Below are 22,242 nucleotides of genomic sequence, written 5' to 3'. Positions count from 1 at the left end.
TATATATATATATACATATATATATATATATATAATTGACTCTTCTGGGACAATGTTTGAAGTACCTGGGAAGCCATTTCAATAGATAGTTATTTTATTTCTGGATTATAGTTTCAAGTATTCTATTATTTTCTTCTTCTTCTTCATGTATTCCAATTATACATTTACTGGATTATCTTTATCCTCCATACTAATGATTACTTTCTGATTCTTTTTACCTTTTGTGTATTTCAATTTGTTCTCTTCACTATTGTCATGTCTTTCCTCAGTGATCCCTATTATATTTTCAATAGAATCTATTTTCTCTTGGGCAACTTGTAATTTAGTTTTAATTTCAAATAATATATTTTTTAAAATTTATTTTCTGATTTTGGTCAACTCTGTCTTTATGCTTTTTGTCTGTTCAGAGCTTTTAAATTTTTGATTCAAAAGTTTTTCTGTGTTTATAGAGCTTGTTTCAAAATATCTTGAGATTCATTACAATTTTTCTCATTTGTGATTTTGTTTTCTTTTGATAGAGGATAGTGAATTTCCATTAGCTGTATTACTATGACTCTTACTTCTGATTTCTTAAAGTATGAATATTATCTGCTATTTTCTATTGATTTTGAACTTTTTTTTCTCATAGACCAGCAGTAACAGTTTTATATTAAGCAAAAATAAAGGATTTTGGTGAGAGCTACATTCCTAGTTCAGGAGCACCATCTTCTGTTTCTTTTGTGAAGTACTGATTCTCTAGTGAATGACATCTTTTTTTTTCTTTTCCCCTGAGAGAGTACTTTGTATGACTTATGGTCCTAGAATTCTGTTTTGTTTCTGCAGATGCTTAATTTCTACTTCATGCTTCTTTCTTATCATAACCAAATTTCTAAGAGCCATTTCCTCCACTGACATCAGCCCCCTCTTCTTCTTAGGCAGAGCTTTCTCAAGACTTCTCGTTCTGCTCACTTCCAAAGCCCTTGCATTCAACCTCATAGTAGCTATGTTCTGTTCAACCAGATCTGCTGTCAGCATTTCCCCACTCAGGAGAGGAATCTTTCTGAGGGTGATTTTGTCTGTTTTTCTACCCCCAACTCCTGGTGCCCTCTCCTTTTTTCTGCATACTCTCCACCTTTCTGATCTAGAAGGGGCTCCTGAGCTGACTCTGCTGGTTTGGGGCATTTATGTCTCTACTTATATGTAACTTTTGAGTTCATTGTATTTTCTTTCTCCTAATTATGTTGTAGGTATGCATTATGGATGGTTTTATTGCTCTCTTTGTGGATATTTATAGCTTTTCAGGGCATGCAGAGAGGTTAAAATTTAGATGTCAGCCTTTACGGCATAGGAGCCCAGTATGCTTCAATAAATAATTTGAAGTGGCTAATGATGATAAATAGATAGATCAATGGATGGATTAGCATAGACTTAAACAGGTTAAGAGGAAACTGGAGTTGTATATTTCAAAGTTCTTGGCACGTATTTGCTTTCCAGATCTTACTTTATAGCCAGACCTTTCTCCAGAGCTCTAGTAATTTAAAGAAAAACACTAGGTTCATCACGTTTTGACCTTCAAGTGAAGCTTGCAAACTTAGACCAAATATGACTTTTTCTGAGTCTTTACTTTACCAGGCAGTATCCTTTTCTTGTGCCATTCCTTCTAGCCACCACTTCTTGTCACCATCTCAAATGGTTACAGTACCCTGCCATCTTTAAGTTGGCATTGCAAAAGTTCACATCTATATTTGCTAGCTTTTTTTCCAGGTAGGAAAGGGCCCTTGAATGCCCAAAACATTATTGAGTGCACATTTCTTCATCTGTCTGTATTGAATGGATTTTGTTAAAAATTAGAATGTTTTCAGAATTTGCTTTTATAATTACAAATGCATTTTTGAATACAGGAAAAGAAGAGATAAAAATGTAATAGTTTATTAGTCATCTTGTGTATATTTTATTCTTGCACAGTATTCTTCTCTTCCTTTTTTCTAATAAAAATTCATATCAAGGACTCTCATATAGACTCACTCATACACCTAATGACTGCTAAAACTCCTAAGAACTACTTGGAAACAAGTTATAATTAACTTTTCCAGAAAAATTTAATTATATTTCCTAATTTGTGTACTGCAAAAATCTAATAAAGATTGGAGGAAAAGATTTTGCTATGAGTATTAGCTATTACCACATTGTATACTATACTTGATATTATTTGAACTAGGGAAACTTTGTATGTTTCTTATGTTCTGTTGTAAAGCCATTACCCCTAAAACACAATAGCAAGAGTCTAAATTTTAAAAAAGTTAGTACAAAAAAGTAATATAGGGTTAAAGAAGATGGTTTCTCATTCAAGTCTCTGTCCTTGTTTCCAGTATTTTAGTACTTTGTATGCTTCCTAAATACATCTGCCTTTATGGCTTTGGAGAGAATTTTAAGCTGCCCACCAGGATGGGCCTCCACACAACCTTATTGAGTTAACATAACCCATGCTGTGGCTCATACAAGACAGTGCCCCCCCGAAAAGGAAGAAAGCCTGACTTTGAGCCATATTATTGAATCTGTATTTTCCAAGATTTGAGATGCAGTAAGACTTAAACATAAATGTATTTACCTAGTTTCTCCAGGAAGCAGAAAGATAGGCAACAGGAAAAAAACAGAACCAGAAACAGTAAAATAGCAAAATTAAAAGTCTCTTGAAATTGTCTATTGGAAAAATTCCACATAATATAAAAGAAGAATATAAATAAAAAATCCTACATTCTCATTTTGTTTAAAAAATTAACATTACTCAAATGAGTTCGGTGTTACACATATTGGATGGAATATTAATGAAGTGTAAGTAGAAGTCATCTACTTGATATGGAGAGTTGGTAAATAGCTTTTTTTCTGTGTTCATTTTGAAAGTATTTCAGACTTCAAAAAAAATTGCAAAAATACTATAGTGTTTCCATGTACCTCTCACCCAGCTTCCCCTAATGTTAACATCTTTTGTAAGTGCAATTACTGAAGTCGAGAAATAAACATTCATGTAGAGTATTAACTAATCTATAAACCTTACTTGAATTTTGCCAGTTGTCCCATTAATGTCCTTTTTCTGGTCCAGGACCTGATCCTACAATGCATTTAGTTTCCCTGTCTCAATAGTTTCCTTCATACTGTGACGAAGCCTCAGCCTGTTTTTCTATTTCATGACCTTGACACTTTTGAAGAGTACTGACCAGTTCTCTTACAGCATGTCCCTCTATCGGACTTTGCCAGATGTGGCTCTGTAGCTACCAAAAGGGCACAGGTGCCAGCCGTAGCCGATTATTCTGTGGGTGGATTCTTGACCTGAGGGCAACCATTACCTTGATCTCCTAGGTCAAGTAACTTGAATCTGTTTTGAAGAATATGAGCTGGATTCATGAATCCTTTGGGGAAATAGGTCACAGAATTGAGAAGCTCAGAGATCAAAGCAGCATTATCAGTGCCTGAGATAAAAAGTAACTAGAGTCACATGTGGGGTGGCCATTCCAGGACATAGGCAAGATGAGAAAGCAGAAGTAAACAATCAGTAGAAAAGAGAGAAGAAGTACACAATGAAATGGAACTGAAGGAAAAACAGAAACACAGAGAAAAGAGGCTTAGTTCAAAAAACTGAGTGAGACAAAAAGGATCTTTCTGAGATATCCTAAGGTGGTGTATGCTAGATTTCTCACAGTACAGTATTCAGGTCCCATTTCCAAAAGAAATACTGTCCTCGGATTCTGCAAGTTTCCCAGTTGCAGCCTGAAAACTGCTTCTCATGAGCTCGCATAAAGGAGTCTTGGTTTTAGGTATTGGAAATGGACATAACAAACAGAAACAAACAAATACATAAATTGGAAAGAGCAAATAAGTTAAAAAATATAGCCTGGTGGCTGTGGCAGAGTCCAGGCATAGCTGGATGCCTCTTTTATCTTTTGATCCTCTTACAGTCTGGACTGACTACAAGTTAATCTCGACAGTAACACAGACTTTTGCAGAGTGTCTCATGATAGGAATATCTAATCACTGAATTTGCTCCATGGTTCCATGGCCTGAAGAAAAATCTCAATTAAAATAGTTTTTAATGCAGCATTAACCTTGTTGATCTCAAGTGTTTATTTTCCCCTCTTGCACAGTATATGTTATTCTTTCATTAGTGTGACCTTAATCATCCTCAAATGTGTCAGGTATTGTTGAATACTATTCTCTAAATAACCCAGGACCCAAGAGCTCCAAGCTACATGCTTGCCTAATTGGGCAAACAGTACAAAACTGGAAATTCTTTTTCTCAGTTGTTAGCTTAATTTTAAATAGCAGCAATTGTTTTTTAAAAACTAATTCAAGTCCAAATAGTTCATTTTCACAGTGAAAGATGCTTCTTAACTTTCTTAGCTTTTTATCATCTAGATATATACTATTCAGCTTATAATATTAAGTTTATTTTATGGCTTGCCTTCTTATGAGTAAAGAAAAACTTGTGGTTTTTCATGAACATTCTAGTCTTGACCTTTCTTCGCTACTCAAGAAAACATCGTTAAACATACACACAAGTGCACACACACATACACACACACACACAGAGCATTTTATTAATTTATTGTAGATTTGTATACCCATTCTGCCACATTTACAAATGAACTGATGTGAGTATCTATTACTGGTTTCTTGTAACATTCATCCATTAATTCCTTGCAGGTATTTAAAATGAAATAAATAACAGCTCTTTATAACAGAAGGTTAGAGCTACAATGTATCATCTTGTTCCAAAATAAATAAATGAAAAATTAATAAGTTAATAAAGTAATTAAAATGCAGGCTCTGAATTCAGACATAGGAGTTTAAAAATTGACCCATTAACTGTTAGAACCTCTTGGTACCTCTATTTCCTCATCTTATAAATTTTAAGGATTAAGTCAAGTCAAGTCAATTTTGAGGATTAAGTGATTTGTTTTTTCATAGTGTACCTGAAACAATGCCTGGCACATAGCATTTAGCTCTCACTATGTTTTTCTATCTCTTCTCACCTTGGGCCAAATGTAGTAGAAAACATAAAAAAATAAGATTGCAATTCATATATCCAAAATAAAATGTTCAATAAAAATTACTTTCTCCTCCCCCCCAAAAATGTGGGTCATGGATCACTAATAGTGAAAATGCTTGAAGTATTTAATACCTAGACTATAAATGTTTATAGTGTGTATTTTGTTTTGGAATGAATTAATAATTTATTTTGGAAATGTGGAATAAGCAAGCAAACAAACAAAATATATTGATATGTAAGGCAAAGCAAATCAGAGTCCCCCTAAATTCTGATGAATACTTTGTGGTGTCAAGTAGGGCAGGATGCTAAATAAATAGTTTGCATTGCAAATCTACAAAGATAAAGAATCAATTGACTGTACTTTTGCGATGCATTGCTTAGAATTAGTAATTTACTTAGAGCATCAAAGATGAGGAACAAGTGAAGAAATAGTTTACATTATAAAATGTAATTTTAAAAATTTGACCATGAAATATTTCCATTTAACAATACCATTAAGACACAGAACTTAAAAAAAAAAAAAAGACACAGGACTGGTCACAATAAAATTAACCATGTTAGCTATATATTAGTTAATGTGATTATTTTACATATTATTATATTCGTGAGATGATATTAAACCTGTTACAACGATGAATCTGTGTATTCAGCCATATTAATAATAAATAGTCACAATATCAGCTGCTATCCTCTGTGTATTCTTTTACTTTAGCTGCTTATAAAGGGCCCTCAGCAGATATCTGTCAAATGGATTCTTCTTTTTAAGAGCCAAATTCTCCGATAGCTTGGGGGATTTGGTGAAAACCATCTGGACTGTTATTATCCTTAATCTAAATTAAGTGTTGTTTATGCTGTGCTAGACAGAGTGTCTAAATTGATATCTAAATTGGTTAAGATCACTGAAAGCAGAATATAAGGATTTTAGATTCCAAGTTGCTGTTAGGGTAAATGAGTTAACACATGGAAAGCTCATCAGTACCTTGATCATAGTAAATATTCAGTAATACTGTTATTATCATTTTGAAAGAAAAATTCTTAAGGTATTGTATGTTTATTAAGACATGACTAATGCAAGAAAAATAAAGTCATAGCCTAGACATCATGTTAAAACAAAAAAAGAAACACTAGAAAAATATCTTCAGTATTTAAGCTAGGCTCCAATGACAGAGCCATAAAAGGAAACACTGAGAAATTTACCAAATAAAATTTAAAACATCTGTGTTGGGGCACCTGGGTGGCTCAGATGGTTAAGCATCTGCCTTCAGCTCAGGTCATGATCCCAGCGTCCTGGGATCGAGCCCCATGTCTGGCTCCTGGCTCAGCAGGGAGTCTGCTTCTCCCTCTGCCTCTCCCCCTGCTCAGGCTCTCTCTTTCTGTATCCCTCTGTCTCAAATGAATAAATAAAGTCTTTAAAAAAAATCTGTGTTAAAGAAAATGTTCAACAAAATTAAATCTAAACAAACTTAAAAACATATGCAACATGTGATTAGGGATTAATATCCTTTATAAGTAAAGAATTCTTATGAATTGACTTTAAAAACTGAGAAAGTTACAAAAGAAAAATAATTGCCTGAGGATAAACATATAAAAAATGTTCGAACTACCTAGCAATCCAAGAAAGGTAACTTAACACAATGACAAGCTGCCATTTTAAAATCAATTTGGTTCGTTTTTAAAATGTGATACTATAGTACTTTATCTGAATATCCAAAAATTCAAAAGCTCTAAAAACTGCCTTCTGTAATTCATTTGGCACCAAAATGTAACCTGACTTGGACACTCTGGAAGGAAAACGGTGCTACCTGATATGAAGTACTCTTTATCTGTGCCTTTTAGTGCAGATCACATAATTTTGGTTGCATAAATACTTGTGTGTTTGATTATGAACTGCTTCCACAGACTCTGCTCGGAGGGTTATGGAATAGAGGTATTTGCATCATGTTAACTTCTGAAAATCAGAAAAATTCTTCATTCCCAAACCTAACTGTCCCCAAAAGTTTTGGATGGAGAACTGCAGACCTACATTTAATTTGACAGTACAGAAAAACAAAGTTATTCAGAAACCCCCAGTGAGATTACAAACTGTTCTATTTTGCAAGTGGGACAGTGATAATCTGGCAATTTATATCAAAAGTCATAAAAGGGTATATGCCCTTTACTCCAGAATTCACTTCTAGGAATTTATTATTACTAAATTTCTAGGAAAATGATGAAAGATTTAGGTTTTAGTAAGTCCAACAGATGGTATATAACAGGTAAAAACTGGAAAGTCTCAAATATTCAGTGACAGATGAGGTGGGGTCATACAGGCTCCAGCCACACCACAGCACACTGCTGTGCCGATTTTAAGTGATATCGTACAGTAATGCTCATTCACATTGAAGATGCCTTTGGTATCTTATTAGTAGAAATATCAGGCTACAAAAACAATATGCACTGTATGATCTAATTTATTAAAAAATTATTTGTTTTTATCTATGTCTAAAAATATTCAAAGGATATTCACCAAAATATTAACAGAGGTTATCTCTGGATGGCAATATTGCAGATGTTTCTAATTTTTCTTTTTATAACTATGCCTTGTCTACAGTGAACATGTGTTATTACTACAATGATAAAATTTTAAATTTCATTTAAATATATCATTTAAAGCATGCCAATATATCTGACTTAGATTCCAAGTTCTCTCTCTATACATAATTAATATCTATCAAGAAAAATATAATATCCATCATATTTATGGGAGTTAATAATTATAAAGGCTCAGTGTATTTGGAAAATGGTATCATAAAGCAAAGCCTTGTTTTCAAATAGCATGTTTTTGCCTGTAGAAGCATTTACAGTATTGTTGATATTTTAAATGTGTATGTATGAAAATTAGCTGTGAAGAATGGAAAATATGAACCATATTGCCAAGGAAAATAGGTTTAAAATTTTAGACTTTATAAAAAAATATGCCCAGAGAGTATATTGGCAGCATTCAAATTCTGACCCATGTGGAGAGAACAGCAAGCTAACCATCTTGAATCGTGGGATGTCAATTGAGAATTTATAATGCCTTTGTTTCAGTCATCAGAAACAGTTTGCAATCCTCGGAAATGTATTTTGACAATATGATCTTTATCCTGAAATACTCCTTTTAACAATACAAATAAATAAGAAAACTATATGCACTTTCAGGAAAGCAATTTGCCTTCTGTACTGCCTTGAGTGGTGATAACACGAGGACGTGCCATCCTACCGCTTGGCATGGGATAAACAGCTAGACCCAGCGGTGTATCTGCGGAGAAGAGAGCTCTGTGTTTTAACTGCCAATTTTTAAGTTAGTGCTTCTTATAGTTCCTACAATATGAGTCAGAAATTTGGTGCTGACTCTGAATGCTTTATTCCACTTTGGTAGACTACTTCAGCAATCCGTGAACAATTAAATTGTATTACTTCTTGATAGAAATTGTGATATCTGTTGCTTCTTTACTGAAAAAAATAATTCTTTATTTTTCAGAGCTTCCATATGGCTGGGAAAAAATCGATGATCCCATATATGGCACTTATTATGTTGAGTAAGTCTTTAAGTTTCCTACTAATTTGTTATTACTATGTGGTGAAACTGTGTTAGTATTTCAGTTATTGAGCACGTGTGGCTAGGAGCCGCTTTATTTCCCTTTCATCTTACTTTGAAGTATCCACAAAGACTCTAGCAGCATCAGCTAGCTGTCTCTTCCTTCTCCAGCTGGCTAATTTGTCATTCTTTTCCTTTGACTCATGATTCTAAAACACCAATTGGAAAAGTGTTTCACACTGTCCTCTAAATGAGTGATAATTAAAGATATCAAAGTAAATGTCCTTCATTTTGCAATCAAAATGTTGGGAGCTGACTAGTTGTGCAAAAAAGATGTTCTATTAAACTAGATTTCAAAACCAATTAGATGAAGCAGCCATACTTTCCAGTTGAAGGATGAAATAAAATTCAGATTTTTTTTTTCCTCTTTTAAGGCGCCATTTCAGATCCATAGTATTCTTTCTGTAGATTGGATTTTTATGTTATCTAATGAAGGTTGCATTGCTTTAATGTATCTTAACATATGAGTTATCCCCCTCTATCCATTATTTTATTTCAAATAAAGCCTCTATTAGGGATTAAATTATATACACATTAAGGAAAATCATGTAATGTTCATAATTTCCAAAAGTTAAATATGCAGCTTACTTTTCTAGAACCCCCTCTTCTGATAGAGAATTTTTTTAATTCCTCCTACTATGTAATGTTGTTAATGTCATCTGGGTGAATAACAAAGTCTACACAGTGCTGAAGAAAAGTGTACTACCCAAGAAATGCAGAGACTGAAAAGCTAAAGGTATTCACATTATTTATCAGGATCTAACTCTGTTTTCTCTAATCACATTCTGTTTAAAAATAATAGTCTAGATGGTCAAGGGTTAGAGATTAATGGCATTATTGCTAAATTGTTTTGCTAACAATGTTCAGTCACTGAGGTTTTACTAAGTGTCAAGCCCTTCTTTTTGCTGGGGAGGTACTGATGAGGAAGACCTGTGCGCTTCCTCATGAGCTTCTTTGATCTTTCTCATGAGCTTGGATACTCTGACCACCATCTTCATTTGGAAGAGCCCCAATTTTGTCACCACCACAGTCAGTCATTTCCAGTCAAGGTGAATTCACCTCATTTACCAATGCAATTTTCTTATATAGTAGCTAATGCTCTGATGTCAGGTCGGTACTCAGTAAATGCAAAAAGTAAAATAAATGCCTGGTGGTGTCACTAATTACAAAAATAAAGGGACATCACTTGCATATAGTTATAAGACACCCTGGGCCCCCTACATTGCTAATCAATTAAAATGCACATATTTTAATAATAATATAGCTGCAGTTTCTGGATAAATGTACCAACGTTACAGGTTTCCAGTAAATGCTGGCTAGTCTTAAGTCACTGAATCAGGCTGTACTATGTCTAAGACTATTACATCTGAAATCCAAGGTATTTCCATGTAAGGAAAGAGAACTGAGGGAGGTGACAAACCGGATCTCGTGTTTAATACGCTTCCTTGCAGAATTCATCAAATGAGAATTTTAATTTTAATTTTCTTTAGTCCAGATATAAGCAAATTCCAGGAAGAGCAAGATAGCAAATATCCTGTGGGGCCATATGACCTTGTCACAACTATTCAACTCTGCCACTGTAGCTTGAAAGCAACCATAGACAACACTTAAATGAAGGGGCATTAGCTACCGTCGAATAAAACTTTATTTACAAAAATACGCAACTGGCCAAATTTGTCCTACCGACACCCACCCAGTTCTAACTCTTCAGATTCTCCTTCCATGTTCTCAGCTGCTTTCAGGCTGGCTTCAGTGTGGAAAATAATACTTAACTCAAACCTTTCTTCACTGCCTGAATTATCTGTCATAGAGGTGAGACACCCAACACATCAGAAAGCAATGCTTCCTACCTTCTCTTTCATTGAAGTGTGTGTTCTTCATGTAAAGAGCTGCTGCTGGTGGACCCCTTGTAGTTAATTATTGAATTGGACACTTAACTGTGACCCTAAAAAATAATTGTCCTCATTATTTTTATACTTCAAATGATTGTCTTTTTTATTTGTTTTTGCTTACGTTACATTTCTGTCTGCATTTCTCCACTTCATTTTTCATGTATTCACTTTCATAGTGAGAAATTGTTCATAATTTAGCCAGTCATGTCTTATATCATTAAATCAGTCTAGCATATTTAATAATTTTAGATTTCAAGTGATTATGACATTATAGACACAGGTCTTAGTGAGTCAGATTTAACTTTCTTCAGATTGCATCCAGTTCTACTACTTGTCATGGTTTTTTCTCCATTACAGGATTCCATAACATATACTAACACCAATAATTAGATGTGTGGGTATATCAGAGACTAGAAAATTGAGACAGATAATTCAAACCTAAAGATAATTTTAAGTAGAATTATATTCCAATATTGCTCAGAAACGTCTTTGGAAAAAATTCATCAAAATATAAAATACCTCAATTTATTCTATATAATGTAAACATAACTTGAAATCAGGGATATCTTCCATCACAACAAGGACAACTTGTCCATTTTACCTGAAAATATCTGTTTATGTAGTTTGTTTTAACTGTTCAAAAAAAATATGAATTGTATCTCCATTACACTTACTTTCACAAGGTATATATTAGTTCTAAATAGTAGTCTTGGTGGAAACTATATGAATACATATGCGAACATAGTGGTTATTTGTCACTTTCAGCGTATAGACTATTTTTGTTAGAAAAAGGCCACCAATTTCTTATCGTTAATTATACAGAAAAACAATAATTGTCTAGTTTAAGGTAAGTTTCTATATCAAATTTGCATTATAGACATCATGAATATAAGAATTAATACACCTAGATAAAGACACTGTTTATAATTCTAGTGATAGCATTGATGTCAATATCTTGGAATCATAGAAATTTGTCATATTAATGTTCAGTTAATGTAACGAAGCAAGGTGGTCTTCATTGTAAGTCTGTAGTCAAAAAAATGTTGATTCACTAAGTCCATTCATAATGACAGACAATGGGTTTTCTGTAGAGCTATCATTTTTGGTGTTCAATTACACACTCACACAATTAGAGGTATGATTACAAAATATGACAAACATTCCACCTTCCCACCTAGTGGCAAAAAAAGCTTGTGCTAGGACACTGGAAGTCTAACTTAGCAGTCAGCCACTCTCTTCAAACAGACTAGCCCCTGGGAGCAGAAGTTGCACTGTGGCCCTTCTGTCGTCAGCAGGTCATGTCAGGTTGAAATGAGCCCGTGCCTCTGCAGAGTTGATATGCCCTCTTTCTCCTTGTCAACCCCAGACAAGCAGATAGGAATTCCAGCAATCAACAGCAGAAAAGTGTTTATACAGCTTGAATTGTTTTTGACCCACAAAACCGACTTTTCCTCTGTATGCCATAATTCTGTTTTAAGATGATACGTTTAATGTATTCAGAAGTCAGAAAAATCGTCACCACCATCATTACCGTATCATCAAAATAGTTAACATTTATTGAGTGCTTAGTATGTGCCATGAACTGGGTTAAGTGCTCGACAGTCTTTGCCACATTTATAATCCTCACTGTAGCGGTAAGGATGTAGATTGTCTTAAGTGTACAGAGAGGGAAATGCTGGCTGAAGAAGTTAAGTAGCTTACCCAGTATCACACGTTATTGAGAGGAATGGCTGTAATTTAGACCTAAGCTCTCTGACTGTAGAGCTTAGACTCCAAACTCTGGCTCGAAATCATCACCTGGTAAATTTAACATTCAAAATCTGTAATACTGTAAACAAGCCTCTGAGACTCATCACTAAGAATGAGGGGTCCTTAGAGAGCATCTCCTCTCTGGCCCACCTCTAGTACAGTTTCACAGTCACAGAAAGATGTCCAACAAAGGGAGATCGTGGTGTACACAGCTGGGGAGACTGTCTTCTGACCCAAGTATTCTGAGCCTTTTGCTCCATTACCAGTGACGCGGGAGTGACTCTAGACAAGATGGCCACTGGCAGTAAGACTTGAGAGGCCTGAAAGAAGAGGGGTTCATACTGGGTGGATCTTAACATAGGGATGTTGGCACTGGTTGGAGCAGTAGGGGCAACCACCCAGCTCTGCATTTTAGAGAACAATGAGCCCCACTCAACATCTTTCCTTATTTCATGGGCAGATGGGCAGATGGACCAAGTTTCTACTCTGTGGAACAGCAGAAAGAAGTTAGCCCAATTTTTCCTGACAGACACCAAATCCATGAGAGTACAGCACTTAGCAATGTATTAAGAAGTCCTGAAGTTGCTAACTAGAAATGTAACTGTCACTGTTCATAAAGAAAGAAAAATTCAATGAAAAAAGTGCAAAATGTAGAGTTGAACAGCTGTGACTTTTGTACAAATGTGGTTTTTTTCTCCTCTTTTGTGAAATTATGTCTGCTGGGTACATTTTGGTTTCAATGGCAGTTACACAATTTGCTTAACTAGCTAGTCCAGAAGACACAATTTCCTGGAACAGCTTTCATGCAAAGCTGCCTCATCTGGCACAGACGGAGAAGCAAACCATATAACTACAGTTAAAATGATAGTGGGCACTGACAGATGTGATTCTCATGTAAAGGTTTTATAAGTTTTTCATGTGATGTCACACATCTGCTACTATAAAGTGTTACTTGTGTACAATTCCAGAAAGTCTGAAAGATACCGCATAATATCTTCAATGTAACATTAAATGTAAAAGTAAAATCACATTCATTTCATGGTTAATGATGAGTATTCGTCATGATGTTGCAAGTTGGAAAGTAGCTAGAGAGGATTTCAGCTCAGTATCTTATCCTAAGAATGTTTCTCCCCTTCATGGCTTTAAGTAGTTTTCTAAATCTTCCCAGGAAAATTTCCTAACTTTAGAATTTCTTACAAGTCAGCATGAATGTAAAACATTTCCAATTAGAAATAAACAGAAAAAAAATGCCCTTTTGAAACCGTTTGTTCTTAGAGAATTGTTTTTCCGATAGTGCAAAGTTAATTTTTCAAACTTTAAGCTTTCCCCATCAATCTGCAGACACTAGCGAACTTTTTTTGATGCTTTTTAGACAGCTGTTTAACAAAGAAATCCTTTCTCCGACTTACAAATTTATGTCGTAGAAGATACTAAACTGGAATGCCATTGTTGGTGAAGTTGCTCGATGGTATTCTATACTGAGGTGAGCTCCAGATCTTGTCAATAACACGAGGCTGCATCAGTTATTGTCATTTAGTAGCCAGGAGTATGGGCTGCAGATTGTCACGGTGCCAACCCTGCATCTTCCCAGCTGTGAGATCTCCAGTAGACAGGTTATGGCGAAGGAGGATGAAAAGGAGCAGAAGGAGAGAGAAGGGAGAGAAAAGAGGAGAGGAAGACCTTTTATTTTGCACTTAACCACATGCCAATTAGTATTCTAAGTGCTTTACATATACTAACTCACTTAATACACACACACACACACACCCTGTAAAATTTGTATTGCTATCCCCATTTTATAAAGAAACTGAGGTACAGATAGTTTTACAAGTACTAAATAATAGAGCTAGAATTTGAACCTGGGCAGTCTCATTCCACAGCTGGTGTTTAGCAATTAACAGGTATGTAGTAAGTGCTCAATAAATGTTAGTTGTTTTTATCTTCTATCTCCCAGTAACATGGATAAGGCCTTGACTTATGGCGTTACTTCTGTAGCTCATTCGTGATTACAACATACCCCCCAAAGCGAACAACTCTAAGGGAAACTGTTTGATTTTTAAGAAATATGTAATTTAATCTCATGGTAAGAGCATGCCACATGGCATTAAGACTGCTGTTCCTTTAGAATTAGTGGTAATCCCATAAGCCCATTGAAATGATAAAGCAAGGACTGCAGAGCAGGATGTTTCTGTGGCTTCCAAAAGGGTTGAGGTTTCAGAGTAATCCATAAGGATGTTATTTTTGTCATAATTATCTATGGTACACATCATCTTATATAGCTGGGGATTTGTGAAAGTAATAGTAGAATAATAATGTTTAAGGTACTATTTTAACTTTTAATGTACTTTCACATCCATTATCCCAAATGACAGTCACAACATTTACAAATGAGGGAACCAATCCCCTAGGACTTCATTGAGCTCTCCAAGGACAAATGGCCAGTAAGGTTGAAGTTTGATGAAGGCTGATGCCCTGTAGAGCTAAGAGGGACCACTCAATTAGAGTAGCTCTGTTTTTACATTAATATAAAATGTCTACCCTTTACAAAATATTTTCTCATATTTATTAAACAAGCATAAATCAGTTCACTTCACAGTCAAGCAAAAGGAGCAAGTGTATTAGAATAAATATGGGGTACCTGATTTCTTCTGAACTACAGGGAGCTCTTTTGTGCTAAGTCAACAGCCTTCCATTTTTACCTCCCATGCCCTGAGCCAGGCCAATTTCATCTCTGTGGCATCATTCCTTTCAGCCTGGAAGAAACAAGCAATCTAGAGTCATAAGTGAGGGACACACCCTAGCTCCATGCATATGCTCTTTACATTACACTAGCATTTCTGATAGTTTGTAACTGGTGATTCCTATTTACCTCCTCTGAACCACTTACTGATATTAGATAAATTTCAATGGCTATTAAATTACACTGTGGTTCAACCACAGATTGGTACAAAGGCTTATGGCTTTCTTTTACTCTTTATGCCAGAGCCCCTCAAATATTTTTATTTGTGATATATTCAATCAAAATGAAGTCCCAAGTCCAATCCTCTTACCACGACCATCCAGTCAAGATCTGAATGCACACCCCTCATCCACTGCTTATCTGAGATTAGAGATAATTTTTCATTCTGTGAGGCCTTTCACCACTTTTGGTTCGTTCTCATCTCATCAAAATGTGTTCTATATTCTAGTTACCTTCTCCTCCCCTGAATGTCTTTTCAAATGAAGGAAAGAAAACTAGACTCTGTAATTAAAAACACCCTTGTTAGCAACTGTTTGATCTCATAAACCACCTTATTTAACAAATCTTCGGATTCCGAATAAAGAATATTTTGAGCATCCAGAAGTTTAAATTGGTTTAATTGCAGGTGGAGTTTTACAAATAACAATGAATTATTCACCCATGGCATCAGAGTTACATATAAATGTTAAGAAAAAAAAGATATTTTTTACAATTCTAATGGATTATTTTCTTTGTCTTGAAGTCAGTAATAAAAGACAGGGGGGTTACCACTCCAGCATCAACTTTTCTTTGAGAATATATTTGTGAATATATCCATAAACACTTTGGGAGGAGTTGTTTGATTTTAGGCATTTTTTATGAATCTAGCAGATTAAATTGGGCTCTTGGTTAGGTGCTTTTGCAGAGGGTTAGCACAGGCACATAGCCCAGTAGTACAAAGCAGGGGAACTTAGTGGAGAGGCAGTAATGTGAGGGACATAGTCCCGGAGCTGTCACCATCCCAGGGAGAGAGGGCAGAATGGTCAGAACTGGAAACACCAGGCTGTGTGCTCCTGAAGAAAGACTTCATGCTTCCTCCTTCTCCCCCATTTTTATAGGACCATGAGAACTTGAAAGTAGCCTTATGAAGTCAGGAAAGACAGTCTGCATTTGGGGGACTGCTGTTCAAGGGAGTCGCAGACAAGCTTTTGAGCCAGATATGAGCTGTGTGGAGAGAATTATTCCTGCACTGAGAAGACCCAGAGCCCTGTGGGAAGGGCCATCCCTCCTGCTGGAGGAGGGGACCCCAGTCCAGTGCAGCTCATAGCGAGGCAACCCAGAGAAATCTGCCGCCATCTTTCACTGGACAATCCTGCTTTCCTCTTTCCAAGGCAATGTTATATAACACATAAAGAAATCATTGTTATTACTCTAGAATGTGTGTAACAGTTAGTTTATATAGCTTAGTTATTCTCTCTCTGGCTTAAACATGCTAGGCTTCTTGTGGATGAACTGCGGATTGTTGTCTCATGCTACCGATCTGTATCATCACATACTTTGGAGTCATATCTTAGACTGAGACTAAGTTCTAAAGTTAGCACATGAAGTGAAAATTGCATAGAGTCAAAATTATCCTAAAAAATCCCTTGGAATCACAGCATGTTGAAAACTAGCATAGTGAAACAACACAACCATTTTTCCCCTTTGGTGTTAGAAAAGAATTCTTTCTGGAACTAAAGTATTTGGCTGGCATTTAGGTCTTTTATATCTTTAATAGATACATAACTGGAATCACATTCAGCTCAGAGAGATGCTAATACTGGCAGAGGGATGAGGGAGCTTAGTCAAAACAAGGAAGTGGCCGATTGATGTCCTTCTTTGGGCAGTCAATTATTGAATACAGTGGAGGATGGTCACCCTAAGTGGGTAAAATGTAATGTCTTCCACCCCCACATGAGAACTTTAATCTCATCTCTTTCAGTATGCAGATAATGTTTTTCAAAATTCGTGTTGTGTCACAGACCATGATGTTAGCAATAGTTGTCCTTTTTGCATCCACGATCTTGAATTCACAGGCGGGTACAAAATTACACTTAACCTCACTGGCTTTTATCTGTCAAATGAGTGGTTTGGATTAGGTGATTGCTGAGGTCTTCTCTGGTTCAAGGAATATCCACTGCACCTGTGTTAACAAGGATAACTGGCCATTTTCCTGTATGAGCCTCATTATTTTCTCACAACTGCTGATCAAAGAATACTTAAAATTTGAAAGCATTTTCTTTCAATTTCCACTTGTTATTTGGCTAGACAATAACATATATATTACCATTTTAAAATTTTTATTTTAATGGTTTTAACAACCCCATCACATGAGTGTTATGGAAAGAAACCTTCCTAAAAGGGTGGATGATTATAATAGAATCTTCTTACAAAGCTATGAAGAAAATATAAATGTACTTTATATCTACAGACCTGAGATGATGTTATGATTGTCATTAAAAGGGCAGAAAGATAAAGATAAACTTATAAACAAAAAGTCAGGGTAAGAACTATATTTTTCACCGTTATCAAGGCCGAATGCATTCAAAGGGAATATTTTTGTCCCCTTTATTATGATATGAAGTGACAGTGTTAAACATTATTTATTATGAACATTTAACAGGCGACTTTGTATTTAACTAGATGAAATTGTATTACAATAGACTCAGCTAATTGTTTAATAAAAACAGATGGATTACAAAAAGTTTTATTATCAAATTTCACGTTTAAATTCAATCTAGTTAAGTAAGATGAACTTTAAAATTGTCAAGAAAAAAAATTCTGTGGCTTAGAAGGTTAACTGGATCTACTACTGGCAAAAGAAAGTCAGCTTGCTGTGATAAATGAATAAAATTCATTTTGCACTAATTTAGTCTGAAAGAAACTCACCTTTAGGTGTGTAGTTTCTGACAGCTTATTAAGTACCACGTGTTAAGTTCGTCATAATATTAAAACCTTAGTTCAAATCTCCATTAAGCACAACACTCATGTATGGAGGCTAACGGAGTCCCCTCATCCTGTTCTTATTTTACTTTCTTTAGTTTTAATTGGGTGCAAAAAAAATGTGAATATATTTTCAGATAGATAAAATGGTAGGAACGATTGTTCTTTTTTCTGTAATATTTAGTAATTTAGTGTGTGGGATTGACTTTATACTACTTAGTAACTATTAGCTCAGAAAAATGATATTAATAGCTACCATTTAGTAAGCACTTGGTAGGTAGTTGATATCTTACATAACTCATTTAATCATTATCATCGCCACAACACTTTACTGTTGCTGTTATTCCTGTTTTATGGGCAAGCCATCAAGCTAGTAGGTGGTAGAATAGAGTTACAGCGCAGGACAGGAATTTAGAGACTTTATGTTATCCGTATTTAGGCTATACTTAACCCTCGCACTCTGAATATAACAATAATATTAAAATCAACTTAAATTTACATCACGTTTCATCTTTAAACACTTTCATATATTTTATTTAATTTTAATTTTTTTTTAAGATTCTATTTATTTATTTGACAGAGAGAGAGACAGCCAGCGAGAGAGGGAACACAGGCAGGGGGAGTGGGAGAGGAAGAAGCAGGCTCCCAGCGGAGGAGCCTGATGTGGGGTTTGATCCCAGGACTCTGGGATCACGCCCTAAGCTGAAGGCAGATGCTTAATGACTGAGCCACCCAGGCGCTCCTAAACACTATCATATATTTTATCTGTGTGCTCTTCAAAACAGTCCTATGAGGTGAGTAGGATATTTCCAGATGGGCAGTTGCGGTTTGGACATATTAGGGGANGACTCTGGGATCACGCCCTAAGCCGAAGGCAGATGCTTAATGACTGAGCCACCCAGGCGCTCCTAAACACTTTCATATATTTTATCTGTGTGGTCTTCAAAACAGTCCTATGAGGTGAGTAGGATATTTCCAGATGGGCAGTTGCGGTTTGGACATATTAGGGGAATTTCACAAAGGTAGTGAGTGAGTGGCTGACCTAGCCTTCAAATGTAGCTTAAGCCCCAAATACTAATTTGGTCTTAAAAATAGGAGAGAGTGACGACTCAGACTCATTGTCAGTGGCTTTCACATTAGTGAAACCCAAGAGGTCCATGTGAGATTGAGGACAGCAGAGAGGGCGGGTGGCTCCCCTCCCCTCTGTTATTCCTCCTGAGTCCACAGTTTAGAGGTACCTGTTATGTGCGGGTGGGGGGAGAGCTCACCAGCGCTCCACTGTCCACCATGTTAGCATATAAGGAACTTCTTGCTGAGTAAGTGTCTCATTTTCATTTCTTATTGTATCACTGGATCTCAGCAGGACCTAACATGCCCTTTTCAAAATCTGAGACAAGACATGCATATTTGTGTAATTGACTACCTCATTCTTACTCACATACAACTTTAACCTGTTCATAAATATTAGTGCAGAATTATCTTATTATCAATATCATAATTGCCAGAGACATGGCCCATGTTCAACTTCCAGACTTTCAAGGGCACCGTTCAAGAAAATTGAGTTAGGATTGACCCTAAAGGAATTGAAAAGGCGATCCTTAAAGGAGACTCCTCTGGCTTGAAAACCACATTATGCAAAACCAAGGCTCCTGGTTCCTCACCCACGTTCTCATTACAATTTCATTTTTCACAGTATGCAAAATATACATGCACACACATATACACGGAAGCCCGTATTTCTATGTACATNAGGCGATCCTTAAAGGAGACTCCTCGGGCTTGAAAACCACATTATGCAAAACCAAGGCTCCTGGTTCCTCACCCACGTTCTCATTACCATTTCATTTTTCACAGTATGCAAAATATACATGCACACACATATACACGGAAGCCCGTATTTCTATGTACATAGTCATTGGGTTCTTTGAAGAAAATAAAATTATTTAATCAAAATAATGTGCTGTATTTTCAAAATATTTGCCTTCAGAAAATCAGCAGGTAATTTACAATCCTGTCAAAGTTACCAGTTTCACAGTGAATCCTGGTAAAAAGAAATTCAGAATCACTGGCCAAAGTATATTAAAAATTACTAAACACAGCCCATGTCTGCATATACATAAGTTATGTCACTTGAAAAGTAAGAGTATGTTTGTATCAGAACCACGTAAATCAGTGTTGTTGGCTTTGGCACTACACAGGGCTGCTTGTGAATCATGCATCTGTCCCTTACTGTGAGATACGCAGAAAATCGCTTATCCTCTTTGAGGAGCAGGTAAATTAAAAGTGTGGAACCTGCTTAGCTGAGGGTTTGGCATATAGCATTTGCTCAATGAATATTAGTTCCCAGCCTCCTCTACCATTCACCATTCTCCCTTTATTTTCTCCTTTCTTTACAAGGCTGCCATTCATTCTCCAAACAATTTTTTTTTTCACCAGATTTTGGCACCTATTAAATAATTTAAATCAGAACAAGAACAAAGTAACTTTAAAAGTGTGCAAAATGGAATGTTCTGAAATATTCAATATTACACCTTTCATCTTCTTTATTTAGAGATTCAGAATGAAAAATACAGGCTCGGCCAAATGTGGGGGCCTAAATTTGCCAGCCTTGCACGTGTATTATAAAAAGGAACAGACACGTTATGTAAAAGTACATACCCTGTTACGGTGACATAAAACAGTCGTCTAATCAGTGTGAAGCTTTGCTCTTCCACTAATGGCATAATTTTAGACATAGTGTGCTAATTATGTAAAACTCTGCAATAATACTTGTCCCCCAAAAAGCAATCTGTTGAAAACAGTAGTGATGGGTGGGGGGGCACCTGGGTGGCTCAGTCAGTTAAACGTCTCCCTTTGGCTCTGGTCATGATCCCAGGGTCCTGGGATCGAACCCCGCATCTGGCTCCCTGCTCAGTGGGGAGCCTGCTTCTCGCTCTCCTGCTGCTTCCCCTGCTTGTGCTCTCTCTCTCTGTCAAATAAATAAATAAATAAAATCTTTAAAAACAAAAACTAAAACAGTAAAGGAACTCATTCCCACCTTTCTTTGCTCTTGGTTCTGCTGAACTTTTATCTTCTATTCTGACTACATTTTTCCCCCATGCCTTTCTTCCCAGAGTCCTTAAATTCTCAGAATGAGAGCCTCCTGCCCACATTCAGGCCCCATGGTATCACAATAAGTGTTTTCCAAGTATCAAAATAAAAGTTTTTTTTTTTTAATTTTGTCAGGTTTTCTGATTCCCCCTTCTTTACTTTCTAGCATGTAAAAGGAATTGCTGTGTATTTTATTTCCCACTGGCCCAGGCAGTAATAAAGACCCAATAGTCAAGCATAATACTTGTTTATATTTTTTTTTACTATGGTTATTGGACCTGGAAACTTTGGGACTTTTGGTATTATATGGAACTGGAAATATCTTCATGCCCTGTTGACTGTGAGAATCGGCCACAGTTCTGCCCCAGTCTTATCCATCCTGATTAGCACTCTTTCCCTGGCTTCCTCCTTCCTGGATAATTGCAGACATCAGTGATGTTGCCTGCATGATTCCTCACTATTCTGAGTGTCTTTGCTAATTCTCCCACAGTCCTTCAAGTCAGACTCCGAAGTGTTCCTGTATCCATGGCTGTGTATGTCTGTCACTGTATTTGAGTGATGTATGGAGCTCAGCAGGCTTAGACTATAGTGTGACTTCACATTGTAACAGCTCATAAATAATTTATTAATCAGTGAGAACCCAGTTCAACATAGAGGATATTACAGGTCAGATTGTGCTCATACCTCCCAGCACACAGTAATGTCTAATTCCCTGGATGATGTGATTCTTCGTAGTGTTGGAGCACCTCTTACTCATCCTCAGAGCCCCAGGTAAGAACAAGACCTAGGGCATTGGAGGTGGCCAGTAAATGAAGCTGCAATGATTGAGAATTCTAAGGAGCACCACAACTTTCCTATTTGGCTGGTACGGTAAAACTCATAATATGCCCCCCAAGTTCAGGAATAAGGCACATCCTCCACAGTGGAGACTCTGAGAGCTACGGCTGTGCACTAGACTAAAGTCATATAATGGAAGTAGGGAGACTTTCTGACAAAACCACACCCCACACCAGGACTTACAGCTGGTTTTCCCATCTTACAGCTTTCATCCTCTCGCCCTGTCTCTGGCTTCCATGCCAGCCACAGGCAGTCATGTATGTGTGTGTAATCACTTGCCTTATACTCTAGCTGAGCAGAATTGAATATTCCTGAACACCTTTTTATCCAC

General features: G+C 36.3%; 1 protein-coding gene across 1 annotated transcript in view; it reads left to right on the top strand.

Moving 5' to 3' along the window:
• The window catches only part of MAGI2 (membrane associated guanylate kinase, WW and PDZ domain containing 2), a 1,281,842-nt gene that overhangs the window by 955,765 nt on the left and 303,835 nt on the right, over positions 1 to 22,242 (top strand). The window contains exon 11 of the mRNA XM_034641709.1: positions 8,526 to 8,583. Coding sequence (XP_034497600.1) covers positions 8,526 to 8,583 — 58 coding nt within the window. The remainder of the gene's footprint in view (positions 1 to 8,525; positions 8,584 to 22,242) is intronic.

This window comes from Ailuropoda melanoleuca, chromosome 1, assembly GCF_002007445.2.
Source record: "Ailuropoda melanoleuca isolate Jingjing chromosome 1, ASM200744v2, whole genome shotgun sequence".
Taxonomy (NCBI): Eukaryota; Metazoa; Chordata; class Mammalia; order Carnivora; family Ursidae; genus Ailuropoda; species Ailuropoda melanoleuca.
This window is presented reverse-complemented; position numbering and strand designations above follow the sequence as displayed.